General features: G+C 39.0%; 1 protein-coding gene across 2 annotated transcripts in view; it reads right to left on the reverse strand.

Annotated features, from left to right (window-relative positions):
* PRKCA (protein kinase C alpha) overlaps positions 1–20,214 on the reverse strand; it is a 156,820-nt gene that overhangs the window by 79,358 nt on the left and 57,248 nt on the right. For both annotated transcript variants that reach the window (XM_063352623.1, XM_063352622.1), the window contains exon 3: positions 17,505–17,587. In XM_063352623.1, the coding sequence (XP_063208693.1) occupies positions 17,505–17,587 (83 nt within the window). The remainder of the gene's footprint in view (positions 1–17,504; positions 17,588–20,214) is intronic.

Consider the following 20,214-nt stretch of genomic DNA (forward strand, 5'->3'; position numbering starts at 1 on the left):
TTCAAACTCAATTTACTCACAGTAACATCTAGCTTTAGCAAATTTTCATCTTACGTATTGACAATGAAATTTAATTTTCCTCTTTATTGCAGGATGATGAATTTTGTAGTTAAAACTCAAACTTCAATTCAAAGTGCTTAACAGTTACTCCCATCAGCCTTCACTCAATCACACAAAGCAACAGCAAAAAAAATACTGTTTGTCTTCTCTGTTGTTCCGTATCACAAACAAATAAACATTTTTCTTGTCTGCAGAATAATGACATTCCCTTTAAAATATCACTAAATATGTTTTAAAGAAATTTGTGGAATACAACTGTACAGTCACAGCACCTCAGGATGTAACCACAGAGGATATTCTGGCTGCAGCAGGATTGTGCAAGGTCAGGGCAGTGAAATACCCCCCGGGAAACCCAGGCCAGTAACGACGCAGAGTTCACCAGGTGCTTTAGCTGCAACCGTGCTGTTGAAGAACTGTTTGGTTAAGACAGACAGTGTTTTAAGTCTGCTCCACAGTTACTTTCAACAAATTAATCTGAAGAATAAAAACCAGTTGTATATTTCACTGTCTTTTCCATTTTTGTAACTCACTCTCCTGCACGAACAACGAACATTATAATTAGCGGAATGCCAAAAAACTCATTCTCATTGACGAGACCTGTAGCGCACTGCTGTGTTCACCCCTCCCCACTCCACAAAGGAGGGCTGCAAAGGAACTCTGAAGGCCATTGAAAAATCTAAAAGATTCTCCAGACAAAATGATGTTATCTGAAGGAAAGGTGGTCAATTGCTAAAAACTTCTGCCAGCTAGTTAATGAAGATACTTTGGCAGCATCTTCTGCAGAGACTACTTCCAGCAAGAAATAAAACTCCATCTGCACGCATAGACATGGGAAAAATAGTGGCTTTGGACTAAAGATGAGCTCCTGATCAGGCGCCTAATAGAAGAGTTAAGGCTCGAGAGAGTAATAAAAGGTTAAATTATTGTGTTAAAAGCATAATTAATTCATTAAAGATAGCACAAAACCACTGAAGTGAACTTAAAGAAAATACCGCTGTCAATGTCCAGCCAAGTATAAATCCCTTTAAGAATAGTAGCAGAATCAAAAATAATAGTTTACTTTATCATAGCAAAACTAATTGAAGATCTTTCGTGTCTCCTCATTTTATGCACAAAGTATGGAACATTTGTCAAGTCAGGATACATGAAGCATTCTGTCTGTTGATTTGTTAGCTAAGTAAAATATTCTATCTCTACTAAGAGCACCCTTGCTCTTTGTTTGTAGACAACTGGTCCTTTCACACCCAGTACAAGAGACCCCCACGTCCCTGAAGAGCTCTGAAGACAATCTTCTGAGCATCGGAACAGAACAATGACGATGCCATCATCATTGCCATAGTGCAAACCATGCCAAAACGCCAGCTCCAACAGTGACACCCAAGGGACGGGAAAAGGGTGGGAGCGGAAGCTCTGGGGGAGCCCCATGGAAAGGGGGGAAGGGGATGCGCAGGTACGGAACACGAGAATGAACGCTAGTTAGGAAAACAAAAACAAACAAACAAACAAAAAGCAAACAAAAAAACCCCACCCAAAAAGCAAAGACCTCAAAGGAGAGAAGCTGAGGTAGAATGCAAATTGAAGAAGTGTGTCAAAGACTGCTTAGTAGTGAAAGACAACAAATCCTAAAGCACCAACCTCGTTAGAAACTTTCATTAGATTTTCAGAGAAATGAACATGCAGAAAGTACCTTTGAACTAGGCACGAGGAAGTTGGTAAATTGAGGATGTAATGAAGCCGGAAGCAAAGGAGAAAAAGGAGCGGTGAAGACGGGCAGGGCCAAGCTGAAAGCAGACATGATCTCGGGGGGGCACACACGAATACAAAAATGAAATGCAACCTAAAGCAGGTTGTTATCAGCAGCAGCTGCACAGGCGGTGGAACGTGGTTGTATTCCTGCTTGCACTTGATGGAACTTCCATGGGGTTTACTGTTTAAGTTCCTGTTCTAAGTGGAAAGACACATTTTTGTATCATTTCAGTTATGCAGATTGGTATTTTTTCAAACTTTTTTCAAGCAGACAGTAAGCATTGTCTCAAGAGATGATAATTTATCTTGAAGGGACTGTACAGACTAATAACATGCTTTGAAGAGTATTAAGGAGGTCAATCTGTCCAATTCATTTTAATTGAACTAGACACAGACGGTATATGATTTAGTTTAATTAGGCTGTAGATAAAGAACATCTCAACATAAGGCATGCCAGTCAAGGATAAATCATTCAATAGCAGTGTATACTTGAAAATACACACGGCTGAAAAACTCGCTGCATAACTGAGGATGTTGCTGCGATATCCCTTTCCATCAAAGGACCAAAAGATCAGTCCCATTAGAGAGAATAAGGAAAAACTTCACAAGGCGATATGTAAATGTCTGGTAAACTGAGAAAAGAGAGCATTTTGAGAAAAAATGTACTTCGTATAAAAGTAATGCCGGTTCTTTCGTTATAGAGACATAATAAAATAAGGCATAGTACTCTACCACAAACTATAGTTAAGATTAAATAGATTACTCCATCCATCCATTAAGGAGATCTAATTATGAAACATCATTAGCAAGGTCTTAATGCAATCTTTTTCTTTGTTTTTTGATTACTGCCTATTAGTTTCCTCCCTTTATTGACAGACTTCACTTTTAAGTTGTTATCCTTTAAGCTAGAATAGCATTAACAGACTTTTTAAAACTGACTATACTTGGATAATTTTGCACAAGGTCAGGGATATTGGAGAAATCCAGTTAAAACATTTTTCCTCATCTATTTTTTTGCATTATTATTCCAGCAAGTTCTTGGAACCAACATTTTCCTGCCACTGGCCTTATTTACACTTCCACCTCTTTTTAATCACAGTGAAGAAAATGTATATAAAAGCTGCAAAGCTTAAAAAAAAAGATAGGGGTGACTGTGTAACACCATATTTTAGGCAAAACACGTGGTGCCTAAAGGCGCGTTTACTGCAATAAACTTTGCAGCAAGTGCCCAGCTCATCCCTGCGCAGGTAGTCCTCGACAGAGATCACACGGTCGCACAGACATAGAGCATCATTTCATATTCCATTTTCTCCTAATTGAACTATAAATTTTTTATCCGGTTTTATAGGCATCATTCAACATCGTTACTACAGCAGCGGAGTGTGATCATTCCACCGCCACCAAAGCCAAAGGTTTTGTGAGTTCGTACAAGGTGCTGAACACTTCTACATCATCAGCATTTTCCGAAGCGCCCTGAAAGGAATAGATGTAACATAGTATATATTGTGTATTTTTAGGTTTCATTATAGTCGCGATCTTACATACTCTTTATTTTTCTGTTAAAGAAACAGTTTAAATACCAAGCGTGTAAATCAAGCACAGTTCATTAAGCACTGAAAAGACTCCCACTGACTTAGATGCAAATTCTGTACTAATGTTAGAATTGCCTAGAAACCCACTGCTTCTGAGGCCTTCTCCTGAATTTGTCTTTACCATCAAGATTTCCAAAGCAGTATTTTGCATTCAGTACATTTTACAAAATTCGGCTGCTAGCACTTTTAGTTCAGAGCACCTCTCTTTTATAGAGTTTTCCCTTGAAAAACAAGCCTGTGGAGACACTGGGGGTTGCCCAACCCAGATGCAGGAGCCTGCACTTGGCCTTGTTGAACGTCATGAGGTTCACACAAACCCACTTCTCGAGCTTGCCCAGGTCCCTCTGGATGGAATCCAGTCCCTCGGGCGTGTCAACCGCTCCACTCAGCCTGGTGTTGTCTGTGAACTTGCCGAGGGTGCCCTTGATCCCACGGTCTGCATCACTGATGAAGATATTGAACAGTATTGGTCCCACTACGGTCCCCGGTGGGACACCACTCTTCATCAGTCTCCATCCGGACATTGAGCCATTGACCGCTACCCTCTGGATACGACCATCCAACCAATTCCTCACCCATTTTCAAAAGAACCAAGTGCCTAATTGCAGCTCCGTTGACTCTGCTGGCGGACACAAACACTAACGAGCATGTAAAATGAACAATATCTGCGTGTATGGCAGATGTGCGTGCACGGATGAGGAATTTCATATCCTCTTTAGACTAGGGCAAATTTTGCCAAAGGGCTTTAACTAAAAAACAATAATAATCTCATGTTGAAGGTATCTTCATGTGTGACATCCTCAGATGACAAAAAATCTTCTACTTATTAAGGAGGAACCTCATTTTTAAATAAGACCCTTTGGAACCACAACTTCAGGACATGTTTAATTTTGGAAGGCTGTATTGATTAAGATGCATTGGTCTTTTATTGCAGTGACTAATAACCCAAATTCTTGGAGCAAATCCCAACAGTATTGGCAAAACAAGCAGTAATGAACCTGAGTGAATGGACTACTGTGACAGGAGCAGATAGATTAAAAAAATAAAATGCAGAGCAATGACAGCTAATGTGAAAAAAATTACAATGGTACTTTTTTCCTCATTCATTTTAGAACTACTTGAAAATAAACTTTTATTCTAGTAGCCATTTCTGGACTATTATGTCTCAAAAGTGACTTAATTTGGACATACGGCGTATCTCCTCAATAGGGTGCCTGGAGCAGCTCAGGTATCGGTTCTGGCGCAGAAGCAGTCTCCTCATTTGACCCCAGGGCTTTATTGTTGCCAAATACAAAGCACTAGGAAACACTTTGATTTGATTTGAGCTTGTAAGATCAGTAACCAGCTGTACCTTCTCACATAAGAGCAAAGGATTAATCTGCAATGGTAGAATAGAACATTTTCTACCCCTCTCATTCCATAATGCGCTTCCAGCAAATAAAAAAAAGGGGCTGTGTATTTCTACTTCTCTTAGTTTTACCTCTGTGTGGCACGTTTCTAAATTAAGCATGTTAAATATAAAGCCATTTGCGTTTGAAGTCTTTCATATTATTTATCGCAAATCCCCTTTATGCAGGAATATTGAACAAAGTCTGTTGATTGCACAGTTCTTTTTATTTTCATGAATGGTCCAATCATGCTCTTGGCACATGAAGATACAAGTGACAGATGTTAAACAAAACTCTGAGGGATTATATGTTTCTGCTAAAAGTTACGGGACTGCTTTCATTTCTACTGCGTTTTTTTTTTCACTGTCCTCCTATCTTTTTTGCTTCTGCTTCTCCAAAAGCATTTTCCTGCCTCTTGCCCCCTTTGGATGCCAGCGCTGCTTGGGAGCCATGGGCACATCAGCCGAGGACGGCAGCAGCACGCAGCAGAGCAGCTTCAGCTCCCTTATTCCAGCTCCCAATTTAAAGCAGAGCACTGACTTCATTAAACTCAAGACCGAGAACTGAATTTCACTCGGTAGAAACGAGGTCAACATGACAAAACGAATAGGCTTGGAGAACAATCACATAAATTAAAGTCTCTGGTTATTAAAATGCTTATTTGTTTTAATTCAGTGAAGTAAAAAGCTTTTTACTATGTTAAAAAAGGAATGCCATTAATGTGCGCTGAGGAGTGGGATTTTAGGCTTCAGATTTAACAACACAACACGACTCGTTTCCCTGTAAGTAGGTCAATCTGTAGGTACTAACAGAGACCTTGAAAAATAAAAGTGGATTTTGACTAAGGAAGGATTTCATAAAGCTATTTATAAGAAGAGATAGCCAGGTCCTCTTCTTGTTGCATGCTAGGATTGCAGGGCTCAAATTACTTTTAATTAGATGCAAAGAATCTTCTTGGGAAGAAAACAATAATTTGGGATAATCCCAGATTTCAAGTGATTCTGTGAAAAAAAAATATTCTAGAAAACTGTTCTAGAAAAAAAAAAAATAGTCCGTGACAATGAAACCAGGCTATTTGCAGACCAAAAGATCTATCATTTCCCATCTTACAATCACTTTTATAAAAAGATTCAGAAAATGCTTTTTTAAGAGGAGTTACAGAAAGATCACTTTGTCTTTTATAAACTCTTCTTGATGTCCACAAAGTTAATCATTTGCTATTATTCTACTAGTCCTCCAGTGCCCATAGGGTCTAATCTAAATAGCTACCATAATAACCAGGTTTCAAGTTTGGGGCTTTTCCCCCCCCTCTTTTCTTAATTTTGAAAAAAAAAGAAACAAAAGCAGTGAAAGCTATGCATACACTTTTTATAACTATTTTTATAGAGACTTTTATCTCCTTTCTGGTCCATTCTTTGCTGGTCTGATGCTCCTGTTGCCATAGAAACAGACCCGAAGGTAGCTTTGTTACAGATTACAACGGTTTTCCCAACACAGAGAAATTTCTTTCAAGCCTTAGTTCAGCAGGTAGCCTTCTCATGGGGACAAAAAGAAAGAAGAATAAATCAGTCTCTGACTCTTGTATCTATTAAGTTCTCATTACCGGAATTTATTATACGCTTTTGCTTTTAGTTTTATGAGCTCAGCCTATGATCACTGGTACTTTAAGGATTAAGTTTCATTAATTACACGGGTCACGCTACAGTTTATTTATTTGCAAGGGAATAGCCAAAATCAAATTACGAAAGAAATCGCAACTGGCATAACGTTACTTCAACAGAAGCATCAGGATTTTGTTTTTCAGTGCAGGTAATATACACTTGGTTTAAAATCTGTTTGTACCGAGTTTCATTATGTTGTTATAAAAATCTGACCAATTATAAAAAAAGAATATATTCTGTGACAATTATATTGTCTAATACACGTTCCCTGATATCACCGGCTATTTCAAGACAAATCCAATCTTTTCCAAAGGCTGAAGAAAAATCTGTGAACTATTCGCATCTCTTAAGAGTATCACCCCAATAATGGGCAGCAAAAATAAAAATAATTAAAAGAATGCCCAAGAATGAAACCAAGCTGTCCTTGTTCGTTCAAACCTACCCAAATGCTTTGTCAGGACCCGTTTGATAAACAGAGTTCAAACGGAAGGGGATGGCGGCTGCTCTCCTGCAGTCGGGATGGGTCTCTGCCTCCCCTCCCCTCCTTGCTCCTCCTGCCTCTTTCATCTCTCTATTCCAGGGTCAAAACACCTGGATAAAAGAAACTGGCTCTCTCCTACAGAGTACAAGTTGTTCTTTTTTGGCCAACCCCGTAGGCGGTGTACTGGAGTTGTGTGATTTATATTAAGAAATAAAGGCTACAGCAGTTCAACTCAGCAGTCATTAGCAAACTTCTCCCAGCACCCCAAGGAAATAGCTACCAATAATTTACAAAGATAGGTAGGTACGCTCTCTGGTGACACATTCTAGAATTATTTGTAGCATATGGGATCTACAGTGCTTTTCAGAATTAGCCCACTCATTTTATTCCAAATTAAGATTTCATCTAATTTTGGTGTAAGAACTGCCACCTCAAAAAACACAGAGTGCTAAAATCGTTTGGCATTCTGCAAGGCTTTCTCAGTGGTCTGTGACTGTGGATGTTCCTTCTGGCTGATAAGTTCAGTATGCCATAATCAGACTTTTCTTTTTTTTTTTTTTTTAAACACATGATTGTGGGGGTGGAACCTGATAGAAATGTCTATGGTACATTTTACACATGGTATCGCACATAAGAAAACAGATTATTAGTAAGTCTTAAGCACTCTTCCCCCATGAACCCCAGTATCGTCTCATCGTATTTACGTACAGTTTAAAGATTGACACAACTTTGGCGAAGGGTAAGTATAAGATGACAAGGAAATAATTAAATTTAACTTACATTGTGCAACTAAATATACTCTAAGAACTGGAGAATAAGGGCTGTTGGAATAATGTCATTTGCAGCTTGAGGAATTAGAAAAAGTTTTGATCGTGAAATTAGCACCCGGCAGATTGCTTAATCCGTTGTAGTTACTGCCACTAAAACTGCAAACCTGTCAACAAGATTTCTTTTTGCCACTGGAAATACCTTTGCTGAGAGTTCTGCTTTTATAATATCACTGCCTAATAATTGTTCTCCAATGCTAACTTATGAAAATCACTGATATTTTTAGATTCATCATTTATAAAAATTTCCTGTCTCTCTCAGCAGTACTGCCTCGGCTTAGCCATTAACTCTTACAAGGATCATCTATATTATACTGTATATTGTATAGCAAAAGCCTAGAAAATAAAAATATAAATTCCAACTTTTTACGATACAGTTATTCAGCATTTGAACTGTTCTGGATTGGGAAAATAAAAAAGATATTCTTTATAAATAAAAACCTTTCAAAGCTATGAACTTTCAAAGCTCAGAGACTGTAACAAGAAGCCAGTTAAACTACACATCCAGTGTCTCAGGTGCAAGGTCCGTAAACTGAAACACTGAAGGGCTGCGATGGAAGACGTAAGCAGCCGTGGCTCTGGAGTCACGCACTCTGTGTAGGCGGTCACCCACCGCGCACTTGCTCCGAGTGGGGTGCGTACAAGGAGAGGATTCAGGCAGCTCTTTTCAATAATGCAGCACAAATTTTTCCATTCATCCTCTGCAGATGGACAAACTCGGAGAGTCGATTCCGGGATTGCGTTGTAGGGCAGAGGGAAGGGGTGGGGATTAGAAAGTAGTTATGAAAGTTCATGAACCTGTTCCTTTGTAATTTAATTCTAATTTTCTTGCGGATCATTCACTCTAGCTTAAAAGCCACTGCAGTTTCAATAAAAGGAGCCGGCGCTTTAATGTAGGAATAGAAGGTACGAATGTATTCTCAGTAGATGATAAACGCATAGTCCAGTACATTAACTGCTTTCAAGTAACCCGGGAAGCGCTTCCAGCTACTAAAATGAAGGCATTTAGGCGAGCAGTGCCGTGAACACCGCTGTACAGCCAGCTAACAGCAACTAGAGCCCGTCTCTGCAGGAGCACCGACGGGGTTGATCAGTAAATAAGCTGGGCACGGGCACCGCACCGTGGGAAACCACCCACAGGCAGGTGAGGAGCACGTCTCTCAACACAGGCAGCGCCTGCCAACTGGTGATGAACATAAGGTGGAGAGGGTGACATATGGCTGGATTTTATTTATTGAGATGGGTAGGAAAATAGCACTTGGATTCTGAAGTATCCGGTAAGGGGAGAAGGAATGTCAAGGGGCGTAAGATGCCATACCTGTCTAAGCGCGCTTGATGGAGGAAACTGAGGCGCATTCTCCCTACCGTATACATGAACCTCCTCCAGATGCTGGCTGAATTTGAGCAGAATATAATATATACAGAGCCCTTTTTGGTATACTTCCTTCTTTAATTTCTCTCTCCTCAAGACTGATTCTGTTCAAACTGAAATTCATTGTCAACATACTCAAATACCCATATTTCATAATGAGCCATTATAGACGCGCAAAGTACCATTTAAAAACAATTTAAACAAATCAGAGAAGTTACACAAGCAATTTTCCCCCACAGTTGATTTTTAAGGGCTTGAGGTCAAAATTTTAAGCATGAAACCTTTATTTCTCCATAAACTACTTTGAACGCTCTGCAGAGACTCAGAAGTCAGGGTAATCACAAGAAATAAGATACCTGATTTTGTGACAAAAATACCCTTGCTGTCCTGTAGAATTTGATTTAAAGTACTTACTGCATTGACTGTGATCTTGTTTATTTTGGTAACCTAGAACCAGCTTTTTAGGAAAGGGAAGTAGGAATATAGCAAGGAACATCGTATTTTGACAGAAGTATGTTTGCATTTTAAATGTTTCATAATAAGAATATTACCTACTCTCCCCATCTAATAATGCCTATTGTAATCGAAGTCATCGTGATTAATAATTTTCCTAATTAGAAAACTTAGACATACAAACACATTGAGTTGGTATCTCAGTTTGTAAATAGAGGGGGCTTTATATTTTCTTTGTTTAGGGTATACAATGAAAGATTAATAAAGGCATTGTATCAGAGCTGTTTAAGAATCACTTCAAAAAATTCAAACGGCTTCTCTTTAAGAGAGCGCTTTGCTAATCTGGCAAGCAGGAAACTGTATCTTGCCAGATCTTCCTGCCTTTGTGGATCTTCTGTGACGAAGTGAGAAGATTTTTATTTTAATTAAAAAGAAAATATTTCTAGGACAAGACTGCCTATTATCCAAAATTCAGATTAGCAATAGTTTAAAAAAAAAAAACGAACCCTAACCTTGGTGGTTATACTACTTATCAATGATGCTTGTTTGTTGTTCAGGTCACTCATGATGTCGAACATAGGTAATAGTTGCTTTTGATTGTAAAAACAACCAAATGGTTAAAAGTAAATCAGACATGCCCTGCTGCTGCATTTCATTATCCTTGGAAAAAGACTGCAAAGCTTTCTGATTAAAATCCTTTTTTAACTAGTTCTACAGTAAGTCTTAATACTATGCTTCCAGTTATGGCCCTTTCTTTTCATGAGGGTTGTTTGTTTTGTTGTTTTGTGGTTGTTTTTTTAATCCCCAACACCAGTAAAGCCACTACCTTCTTTTACTCTGAAACCAGCTTCCTACATGTAAACGGTCTGGAAGCGTAATTAAAGGCCAGTGGGGGCAAAAAAAAAAAAAAAATTGAAAAAAACCTAATTTTCAGTGTTACGTGGAACTGAACCGGAAAATAAACATGGTCAAGAAAACTAAACGCCCCAGCATAGCCCAATCATATTAATTTACTCCTGCTTAGTACAGAGGTGTCACACAAGGAAGATCCATTTGTATCCCAGGTGCTACTGGCAAACCAAATAGCGTAATACCCCAGTAAATGTGGACATAAGTGTTGCTCCAAGCCCACGGCCAAACCCAAGCCTGCTGCTGTCATACTGTAAATTACAATTTACAAATGATAATTTCCCACTGGTCCCCCTGCGTATGGATGTTTGCGGGTCAATCTTTCTCCTCCCAACTCTAAAATCATAGAAACTATAAAATGAAAGGCACGACGGAGCCTTACAGGACTCATCTCGTCTCGCCCCTAGGTCTGATGAGGGCACAGATAATACCTACAGCGCTGTTTAGAGAAGTAAACCCCAAAACAAAAATCTTAATTTCTAGTTTTGGTAACCCATTGCAGCCGTTACCCATCATTACACTTAAAAAAACTTCACTGTTACATATTTAATTCCCCCTTGCCCCAGGCTCCCCGTTATGATACCTGGTTACAACCAACAGACATGCAAAGGATTCAAATGTGCTGCTTCAAAGGCCTGTAACATTTTAGTTCTTTTCTAAATTCCTCCCCGTAAGAGCTGCAAAATTCGACATAAAATACCTTACTAAAAAAAAAAAAAAAAAAAAAAGGAATAATCATTTCTGACTTATCCCTGAGGAAATTCATCGCCTTTGTATCAGAGGTGCACTGTTGGCCAGAACTGAGTTTCTGACCCACAAAAGACCTGCTTGATTTTCTTCTGCACTGGTGCCATCGATACCAGATCACATTGATTCCCCCCTTCCCCCCACCCCAGTGTTATTTTTTCCCATTTCTTTTATTAAACTGTATTCTGAACTTAAATATTGTCCTCTAGAGTTCTTGTAAGCCCTCCCTACCACCAGCTGTAAATTGTGTAGCTATACGTTATTCCAATATCCAAGCCACTGATGAAAACACTCAACTCCCGCAGCATCCCGCAGAACCTCACAGGTGTTAAAAGTTAGACTCATTTTTCAAATGTGCTTAAGATAATAAAGCTCCCAATTATTTTCAATATCAAGAGGCTTACCAACTTTAAAATCTTTTCCATCTATATCACCTTCAACACCCGTGAGGTCAGTTTCCCTGTCAAACGGGACGGGATGCCTTTGCTGTTCCGTTTTGCATAAGCCTGCATCCGTATCTCACCCATTCATTCCCTTCTAGGTGCTTAAATATTAAGAACGCGCCGCAATTCTGAGGAGAAAAGTCAGACTTAATCTCCCCTGACTGTACTGTCATTTGCTCTCATTTAGATTTTTTTCACTTTTTCTTTCTATTTATTTATTTTGCTTATAAACCTCCTTTGGATCCCATATCATTAAAACCTGAAAGGAAAATAGTGCTGATCCAGAGGCAGTGATGCCTGAGTTCTTGCCCACTCTATATTAAGTTTTATAAACCTGTACTGAAAAACATTAATACAGCCAAAACCTATTTTAAATTACTGGTGATTTCTTTTTTGAATTCTATGTGGCATCGGATTAGGAACATTTTAATAAAACACATGCAGTTTGAGAACACCATCTGGTCACTACGTTCCATTAACAAAGGTAATAAAGATTTAACTCTCAATTTTAAAGTATCCTTTTTGAAAGAAACTGGACTAGTTATTCCTTAATATTAAACACATCTTCATAAAGGTAGTTACAGCAGCAGTCAATTTTTGAGGTTGCTCTTACATTTTCACAGTAATTTACTCAAGTTTTAAAGCATTTCATCAATGATTTAAAACAGGTTTTACGAACACCAAGCAATCTTCCAAAAACAAGCATCTGAATTGGAGATGATGCTTCAGGTAGCTTCAGGGTATAACAGCAGCAGGCTTGAAATGCAGGAGCTGTGAAATGGTACTCAACAGCATCACCATAAAAGAGCTGGCCGTGGAGAGCAGAGGAATAATATCTATTCAAACTACAGAGAGCCATTAGACAGCAACAAAATTACTTCCTGAGTTGGTATTTCGCTCAGACATCAGAGCTCGCACCCTGCCAAGTATTAAGGAAACGTCAAATTTTTTGATTGTGTGAATTCTTATTTCATCTGAAACAGGATATTGTTCCCCAGACACTATCATTTCACCACCAGTCAAGGAGGAACACTGTATTCCCAAGTATTATTTTCCTTTTGGCACAAACGCAGACCTTGCAACCTCACATTCTATCTAGTCTGAGTAAAGCAAAAAGAGGGCTATTTTAAGCTTTTGTCTCTTTTACATTTACCTTTATTAAGGCATTTAATTTTAAAGCAGTAAAAAGAATTTATCCCTTCTTTTTCAGCAATAGAATACTCTAGCAAATAAAAATGTTACATGAAGAGACAGTATTAGTACACCACTATTCTTAGCGTGATACAGACCACAGGATTTTTATACAGCTGAACAGCCAAAAGTTATTAAATACTTAGCTATACGGCATGTAAGAAAGGCTAGGAAATAAGAGAAGATCTGTGGATAGTATAGTCTGAAATCTCTTTTGTTGTTCTGACTGTATTTAAGTATCTAGAAATTAAGAAATAACTTTTGTTGCAACTGCTAAATATATTTAGAGAAATTACTAAAATTGTCAGTGGAGCTCGCCCTTTCTGCAGGGGATTGCTGCAGCCAAAAAAGGTTATAAAGAGTTTTGAAAATAACTACATGATCGAAAACTCTTTATACACAGTTTCTTTTTAAAGTAGTTCAATTCTCTCTTTCAAAAGAGCGTTATTTTCAAGATATACTTCGATCTCGCCCTTCAGCCACAGGCACACATTTTGCTTTCATGGAAGTCAGAATGAAGTTTCTAAAAATTATGGTGTTTCTCTCCTTTGGAGTCTTCCTAACCCACTAACGAACCCCGCTGCTGCGAATCTCCGCGCGCCCCTGGAGGGCTGTAGCGCCAGTGCCATCCTACCTCGCCTCAAGACAAATCTATAAATAAGTCCTTGCCATCGTGTCCCAGATACCGCCGGGCTCAGCAGGGACGTTTGTGAACACTTACCTGCAAGAAATCCCTCCCTTGGCTGCTGCAGGCGGTTTTGCTCCTGAGTGGGAAATGTTTTGCATATTGAAATGTTTTGCATTCCAACCCTGACCGTCACCCATTGCGGGGCACCTCTCTGGCTGTTAGGACTTTGGATTCTCTTTATTAAAGAAAACAAATTTAACTGATAATTATTCTAATGATGTGTTCGTAAGAGTTGCCTCATTTATGCTAAAAGTACAGTGCACGATAATTTAAAATTATTATAATACGTAAGAAACATCATTATAATATATAATTATTATAATATATAATTATTGCTCTGGAAAAATTAATTTATTAATGACAACATTACTCTTACAATTAATGGAAAGGTTACATCATGCAAACACACTGGAGAATTTGAGTATGCAAATTAATTGTGCATCTGCATGAAGTAATTTAGAAAAGGACTTTTTAATATTTAAAAATCTGCTAAATATTATGATAAGCTTTGTAGCGCACTACATTTCAGAACAAAGCTTGTACTAACTGGGATAGGAGTAGTTACTGAACTGTACAAGGGCAGGCGTTAGAGTCAAACATTTCAGTAAATTGAAGTATAACATTCTACAATCCTCTTTGTGTAATAGAACCCACTAATGTAGCACAATTTTAATAAAACATATTTATTTTCTGTTTCCTTTTAATCTTCAGAGTGTTTTTGAGATATCGCTTCTGTGTCAATATTGAAAATGATCATTTGGTAACCCAAATACTAAAATAAGGCATTAGGCTGATTTATTTAATCACCAAGGCCAGAAAGACAAATAATGAAATGGAGTCAGCAATATTAAAGACTGTTAACAACCTGCCACATAACAGATTCTATAGCGATGAAGAGATCCTCGATATAATTAAATGGTCTCACACACAAACGTGTGTTCTTATTTATGAACTTTAGCAGAAAAAGCCTGATGAATCCATATTTTAAAAGAAATAATCAAGAACACTTTCAAGAGTCAAACCATCCGCTATAGATAGAGAAGGCACATCAGGGTGATGAGGCACCAGCGCCTGCCTCGGCTCCCATCTGGTGATGGTGACCTTCACTCAGTTTGGTAGTAACAGTCACTCACCTGATACATAAATTTTGCCTAATAAACTGGAGGTGAGAGTTTCTCGGGAAGCAGGTCCTGGAGCAGACAGCACAGGCAGTGTCAGTACTGGCACTGCCCACATACGCAACATGGAAGGTGTACGGAGAATTACAGACTTCAGAGAATCACCCGAATGCCATCCAGTGGGATGCAAATGGGTCCGCTACACCTAAAGTCATCTGGACCGCAACAAGAAGTAGTGGCTATCGTTACTTTCTTTTAGAAATGGGAGGTGGGGGGAGAGCAGGTGTTGCCTCCTGCGTTCCGCACGGTAGTTTAGCAATGAGAACACTCACCCAGACAGGGGAGACCTAGATTTTAGCTCTTCTGTAGCTCAAGGCACTTCACTACTTCCAAACCCAAAAGACCACTGTAACTGTTACACTATACAAACAGAGTCCATCTCCATACTTCCCTTCAAAGCTTAAAGAATTCAAAAACTTTCAGCAAAGGAAGGGTATGAAGAATAATTTTAATTTCTTGTTCCTGCCTTCATGATTGTTTTACTAGTAGAGTCTCCTTTGATAAAATGCACTAAGGAACGCTATGAGCAAAGCCAGACTGAGGACTGGTTTCCTTCCTGCATTAGAGAGGCTCTGTGAGTGCCCGTAAGCAGCTGTGCTGGCTTCCAAGGGAGTGCTCTAACTACTACCTTATTGTCAAAAGTCTCTTCCTTTGACTCCCGTCATAAAAATTGACCTCGGCTCAGTTAAGTGACTTCCTTCAAGAAAGCCATGCTCTATGCTAAGTGGAAAGAGATGCTCTATGTACGGCCCTGAATAACTGTCCAAACTCCTGAGGAACGCATCGCGGCTGCGCTGGCACTTCCTACACCCTGGTCTCTTTCAACACACTTAATAAACCTTTGGCAACATCCATGTCTTTGCACAGGTAATCAATATAAATGCTCCATGCTTGAATGATGACTTCTTGAATCTTACTCCGTGACTTGATCTATGGATGTCCTTAACTTCTGGTGACTGTATCCGTAGATAGCAGGGCCCTTCGCTTAGATACTCTCAATCTCACTTTTGGGTCAATGTTCTTTTGGGGCGTCATGGCTCTTAAATGGCAACAAGTAACCAGGATTGCAGGAGGAATGGCTGACGAAAGATGAAGAAGATGAAGAAAATTTGAGACAAGGAGCTAAGTGCAAAAACGTTGAGTAGGAAGAAAAAGATGGCTGGAGATACAGATACAAATGAAATTATGGAGCATTTAATGAGTTACCAGAACCGAATACAGAAAAAGATGGAAGGGTGAAATGAAAGGTCACAATTATATTTTTAATGTCATTCAGTTGATTTTAGCAATGATATTTCAAGTACTGTGGAGCTGCTTCTGTTGTAAGCACTTGCCAAAGCAGTAGAACTTGAAGCTCGACAATCTCCGGGGAAAGGTGCTGTTCAGGAGCAGGCTCACCTGAGGGTCACCCCTCTGTAAGTGGGGAGGGGCAGGGGGAAAGTCAGGAAGAGGAGACGGATGTTGAAGACAGCAGTGTTTGTGCCACCAACTTCAGTGTGCCGCCACAAGACTGTCAGATCTCACCCTCGCTCAAGTGTCTCTGCGACCAGAGAAGAAGGACGAACCACAGGTATGACTGAGGTCACCCAAGACCTGGTTTCTCTCTGGAAGTGACTACCTCTGTCAGCTAACCAGGAGAAACTGAATAGGGTAACTACACTCCTAACTTAAGCATTTTTCTGATGCACCTAAATTTAGATTATGTGAAAAGTTTAAAAAATAAACTGTTTTTAAAATTCTTCTCAGTTCTTCGACATTTCCTTGTATTTAAATTTAAAAATACGGAAACTTTTTAACATCTCAAATTTTCCAAAACTCCTTGCGGCTTCTGCCCATATATTGTTCATCGATCTCATGGCTAGCATATTAAAACAATCTATGAGAAGCTCATTAAAACCTAGCAAGAAAAGTCTTCTGGTGTGTTTCATCAGAGGAGATAATAGCCTACAATCTAGAGCATGAATATGTTATAAGAAACAAAACAGAGCCATTCAGACAAAGAACACTTGGAATGTATTGTTCCCATAAGCAGATGTTAAATTACTTCACTGTAAAGTGGGACTTATAAAACCCAAAGAAATGTTATTTTTATGTGAACAAACAAGATTAGTTTATTATTTCAGCAGGGTGACACAAAATTCTTCTACATGTGTCTCGCCATGCAAGCAGATGTGTTGGAAGTAAAAACTGGTCGTTGACCAAAAATGCGACGTGTGTATAGACGTATTGAAAGAGCAAGAGAGAATGGGTGTATCCTGACTGGTATACTAGCTCCGGCATGAATATAGTTGTTTCAAAAACCTGTCTCAGATAAGCCACCGGGCTCAAGATTAAACTGTCATCCAACTGGAGCTATAGACCCCTGTGAGCAGAGAGGACAAGGACTAGAGTCAACTCTGAAGATATACCCTTCAGAGAAGATGGATATAAAGAAAGCTCAGAAAAAGCCTCAGCCTTTACTGGGAATTGTTAGTATCAAATACATCCAACATAAAGCAAATAAAAATAAAATGCTGACTTCGTGCTTGAGTAAACACCTCAGGGTTGTCACCTTCTGAGGGATATTGCTCTTGGTCACACATTCATTGTTAATTTTCTTAGCAAAAATAGATCTTACAGTCCTTAAATATTCACTTCAGAACTGTTAAAAACGACATAGAGTAATCTGTCATAAAGAGCCCATTGATATTGTTTGTAATTCATTCTCTCAGTTAGATGTAACATAAATCTACGTGTAAAAGCAACATATTGAATGTCAATGTACTTACATCGGTGTCAGGTCCCTTGTCAGCCCCGGGACAAGAGAAGGTAACAAACTCATGGCATCTCTTATGAACCACAAAACAGCAAACTAGTAAGAAAAGGGAAACCAACAGTTAGAATGGCGTAGGTTGTTTTGGGTTTCTTTTTCTGTTGTAACATATATAATTACGGAGGAAATAAAACTTATAGTCAGATATTTCAGCTCTAAGTCAATGAAAGAAAGCAGAGCCCAATGTTAAATACAGACACACAAGAAAGGCAGGCATCAAGTAAACAATATCATAAAAGAGGAGACAGGCATGCACATCTAAAAATCAAAAGACTTTACACAATGATAAATTTTTAATGTTTAAGACAGCCCATAGCGTTAAAATATAGCATGGGATGAACGATTCTATGAAGCCACATTTCCTGAATTTAAATCCCTATCTGTAACAGGAGCTGTTGATGTGCATTGCGGCAAGAGCAGGAGGGTAAGTGAGGAACATTAAGCTGGAATGAAACCCGTCCTCGGGCACGGGATTTGTTCCCCTGCCTGCCTCGGTGAAGATGTCTATGAAGATCCAACGTCTTCACTAGTTAATTGCTTCTGTGAGAAACCAAAGCTCTGAGTGAAGACCGTTGTAGAGAACAAAGTGTTCTCATATCACAGAATGGCAGGAGATAATGGGAAAAGAAAATTAGCTCCTGATTACAATATGACTCCCATTAAAATTTATCAATGATCTGAAAGAACTTTTTCTTTCTGAGATAAGGAAAGCTTATTTTAATTGAATTACGTCACGTGACTGAGGCTACAGGTTGTCACACAGCATAGGTCATACATGTCCTCCCAAAACACATAAAAAGAACAATTTTTAATGTGCTTCCTTTGAGAAGTAGGTATTTTAGTTTTTAGGCCTCACTACAGGTTCTTTCTTAATGTTAAGTTCAGTTCAGATATTTCAAAATTAGTCCACATTTCAAGAGAACAGAACAAGCTAGATTTGAGACTGTGAAAATCTTGAAATAAACACCATACTACCAAGTTGGGAGATTATAATGAAATGATTCAAAAGTAATTCACAATTTCTTTGCAGGTAAATACATTCCCTGAATACTTTAAATTTTGCATTTCCAATACATAAAAATACACTATTTCTTCTAAAGAATAAAATTTATTTCAATTGATTGGCAATTGCAAACACGGAGCATCCTCAATTTCAGCGGAACCCAAATGCAATTATCTCAATTTTTCTCAACAGCTCATTTCACGAGCCATCTTTACCAGTTCTCTTTCCCATTTAAAACAACTACGACTTTCTTTCACCTAATGCAGAGCTGGGGAAGCTGTTACCAAGTGCACCTTCGTGTCACTGCACACACACCGATGACTCCACCATAATGCCAGCCTGGCCTCATTTACAGCCTTAAGTCAGCCGTCTGGCTTTAAAGACGTTTAATCACCCTGATATCTTTCTCCAGCTATTTTTCATCATCATCCCATGCAGCAATTGTTTCCAACTGTTCTATTTCTGACATGGCATATGTTTATTCTTTGGGCAAATGGAATAAAATGGGCTTTGCTCCACTGATTCCAGATAAGCTCTGTCGACTTTACAAGAGCCAGAGTTCTGGCTCAATGTATGCTGCCCACTTGGTTGTCTGGTTTGTTAATCAATCTAAATCCCAGAGAATCCTACAATTATCATTTCGATGGTTTGTTTCTACCAACTGAAAGATCACTAAGTGGCAATTACTATTAATATTACTTGCAGCTGAAAAATGTTTCACTTCCAAATTGTATTTTTGGTTCCAAACCTTCCACTCTGGAAGACAATAGGCTGATTTATGTTTGCAGAAGTAAATCACATAAAAAAAAAATATCTCGTTACATCCTTCAGAAAACAAAAAAGTTAACTAATTACTTTTGTATGCAGTCATCACACAGTTGCAAAATAGAACATAATAATCTATGCAACAGGTCTGACAAATATCTCTGGAAAGGCTGTAGAACTGAGCTGCTTCACCGATGCCTGCCGTTCAAATTAGGATCTTAGACCGGCTGCTCCAACTCTGCCTTTATTCAGCAAGAGTGTACACCGCAAAAACTCTGCATATTTGGGCATCTATTTTGGGCAATATTTATGAAATACCGTAGTCACATCCTACCTGTGAGTTGACAGCCTCTCCTAGCATGTTAAGGAATTCACTCGACTGGAGATAACGTCCACCTTGTTTCTAATATGATAAATCACAAGTGTCAAGACCGATACGTAGGAAAGACAGTGCCGCGCTCTGCCCCAGCCCCTGCTACGGTCCTGAACCTGAGCTACGAACTTCCATGAAAACGATGCCAATCACACTACAATGGAAACTCCAATTCAGCTGCCAAAACAAGCAAACCAGACAGCATTTGTCCTTTCGGACTTTAAGCTACACTTCAAAAATAAGGCTTCAATGATCAATGCTGACTACTGAACTTTTTTAAACCTTTCTGTTCAGTCTACTGACAGACTGCCTGTTGTGTGCACCTCAACACTGACCGTCTCAATTCTTTTTCCTTTGTCTCCCATTTGTATTTGTAATGGGTTCCCTATCTCCAAAGAACTTGGTCCCTCAGTAAGCGATTCAGAAGCATCAGACCTGCCTCACCTTTTGGGAATACTCAAATGAGAACCACATAGTTTGGCATAAAAATAAACAATGGAATAGGCAGCTCTTATGGAGTCATAT

Source organism: Chroicocephalus ridibundus, chromosome 14 (assembly GCF_963924245.1).
Source record: "Chroicocephalus ridibundus chromosome 14, bChrRid1.1, whole genome shotgun sequence".
NCBI lineage: Eukaryota > Metazoa > Chordata > Aves > Charadriiformes > Laridae > Chroicocephalus > Chroicocephalus ridibundus.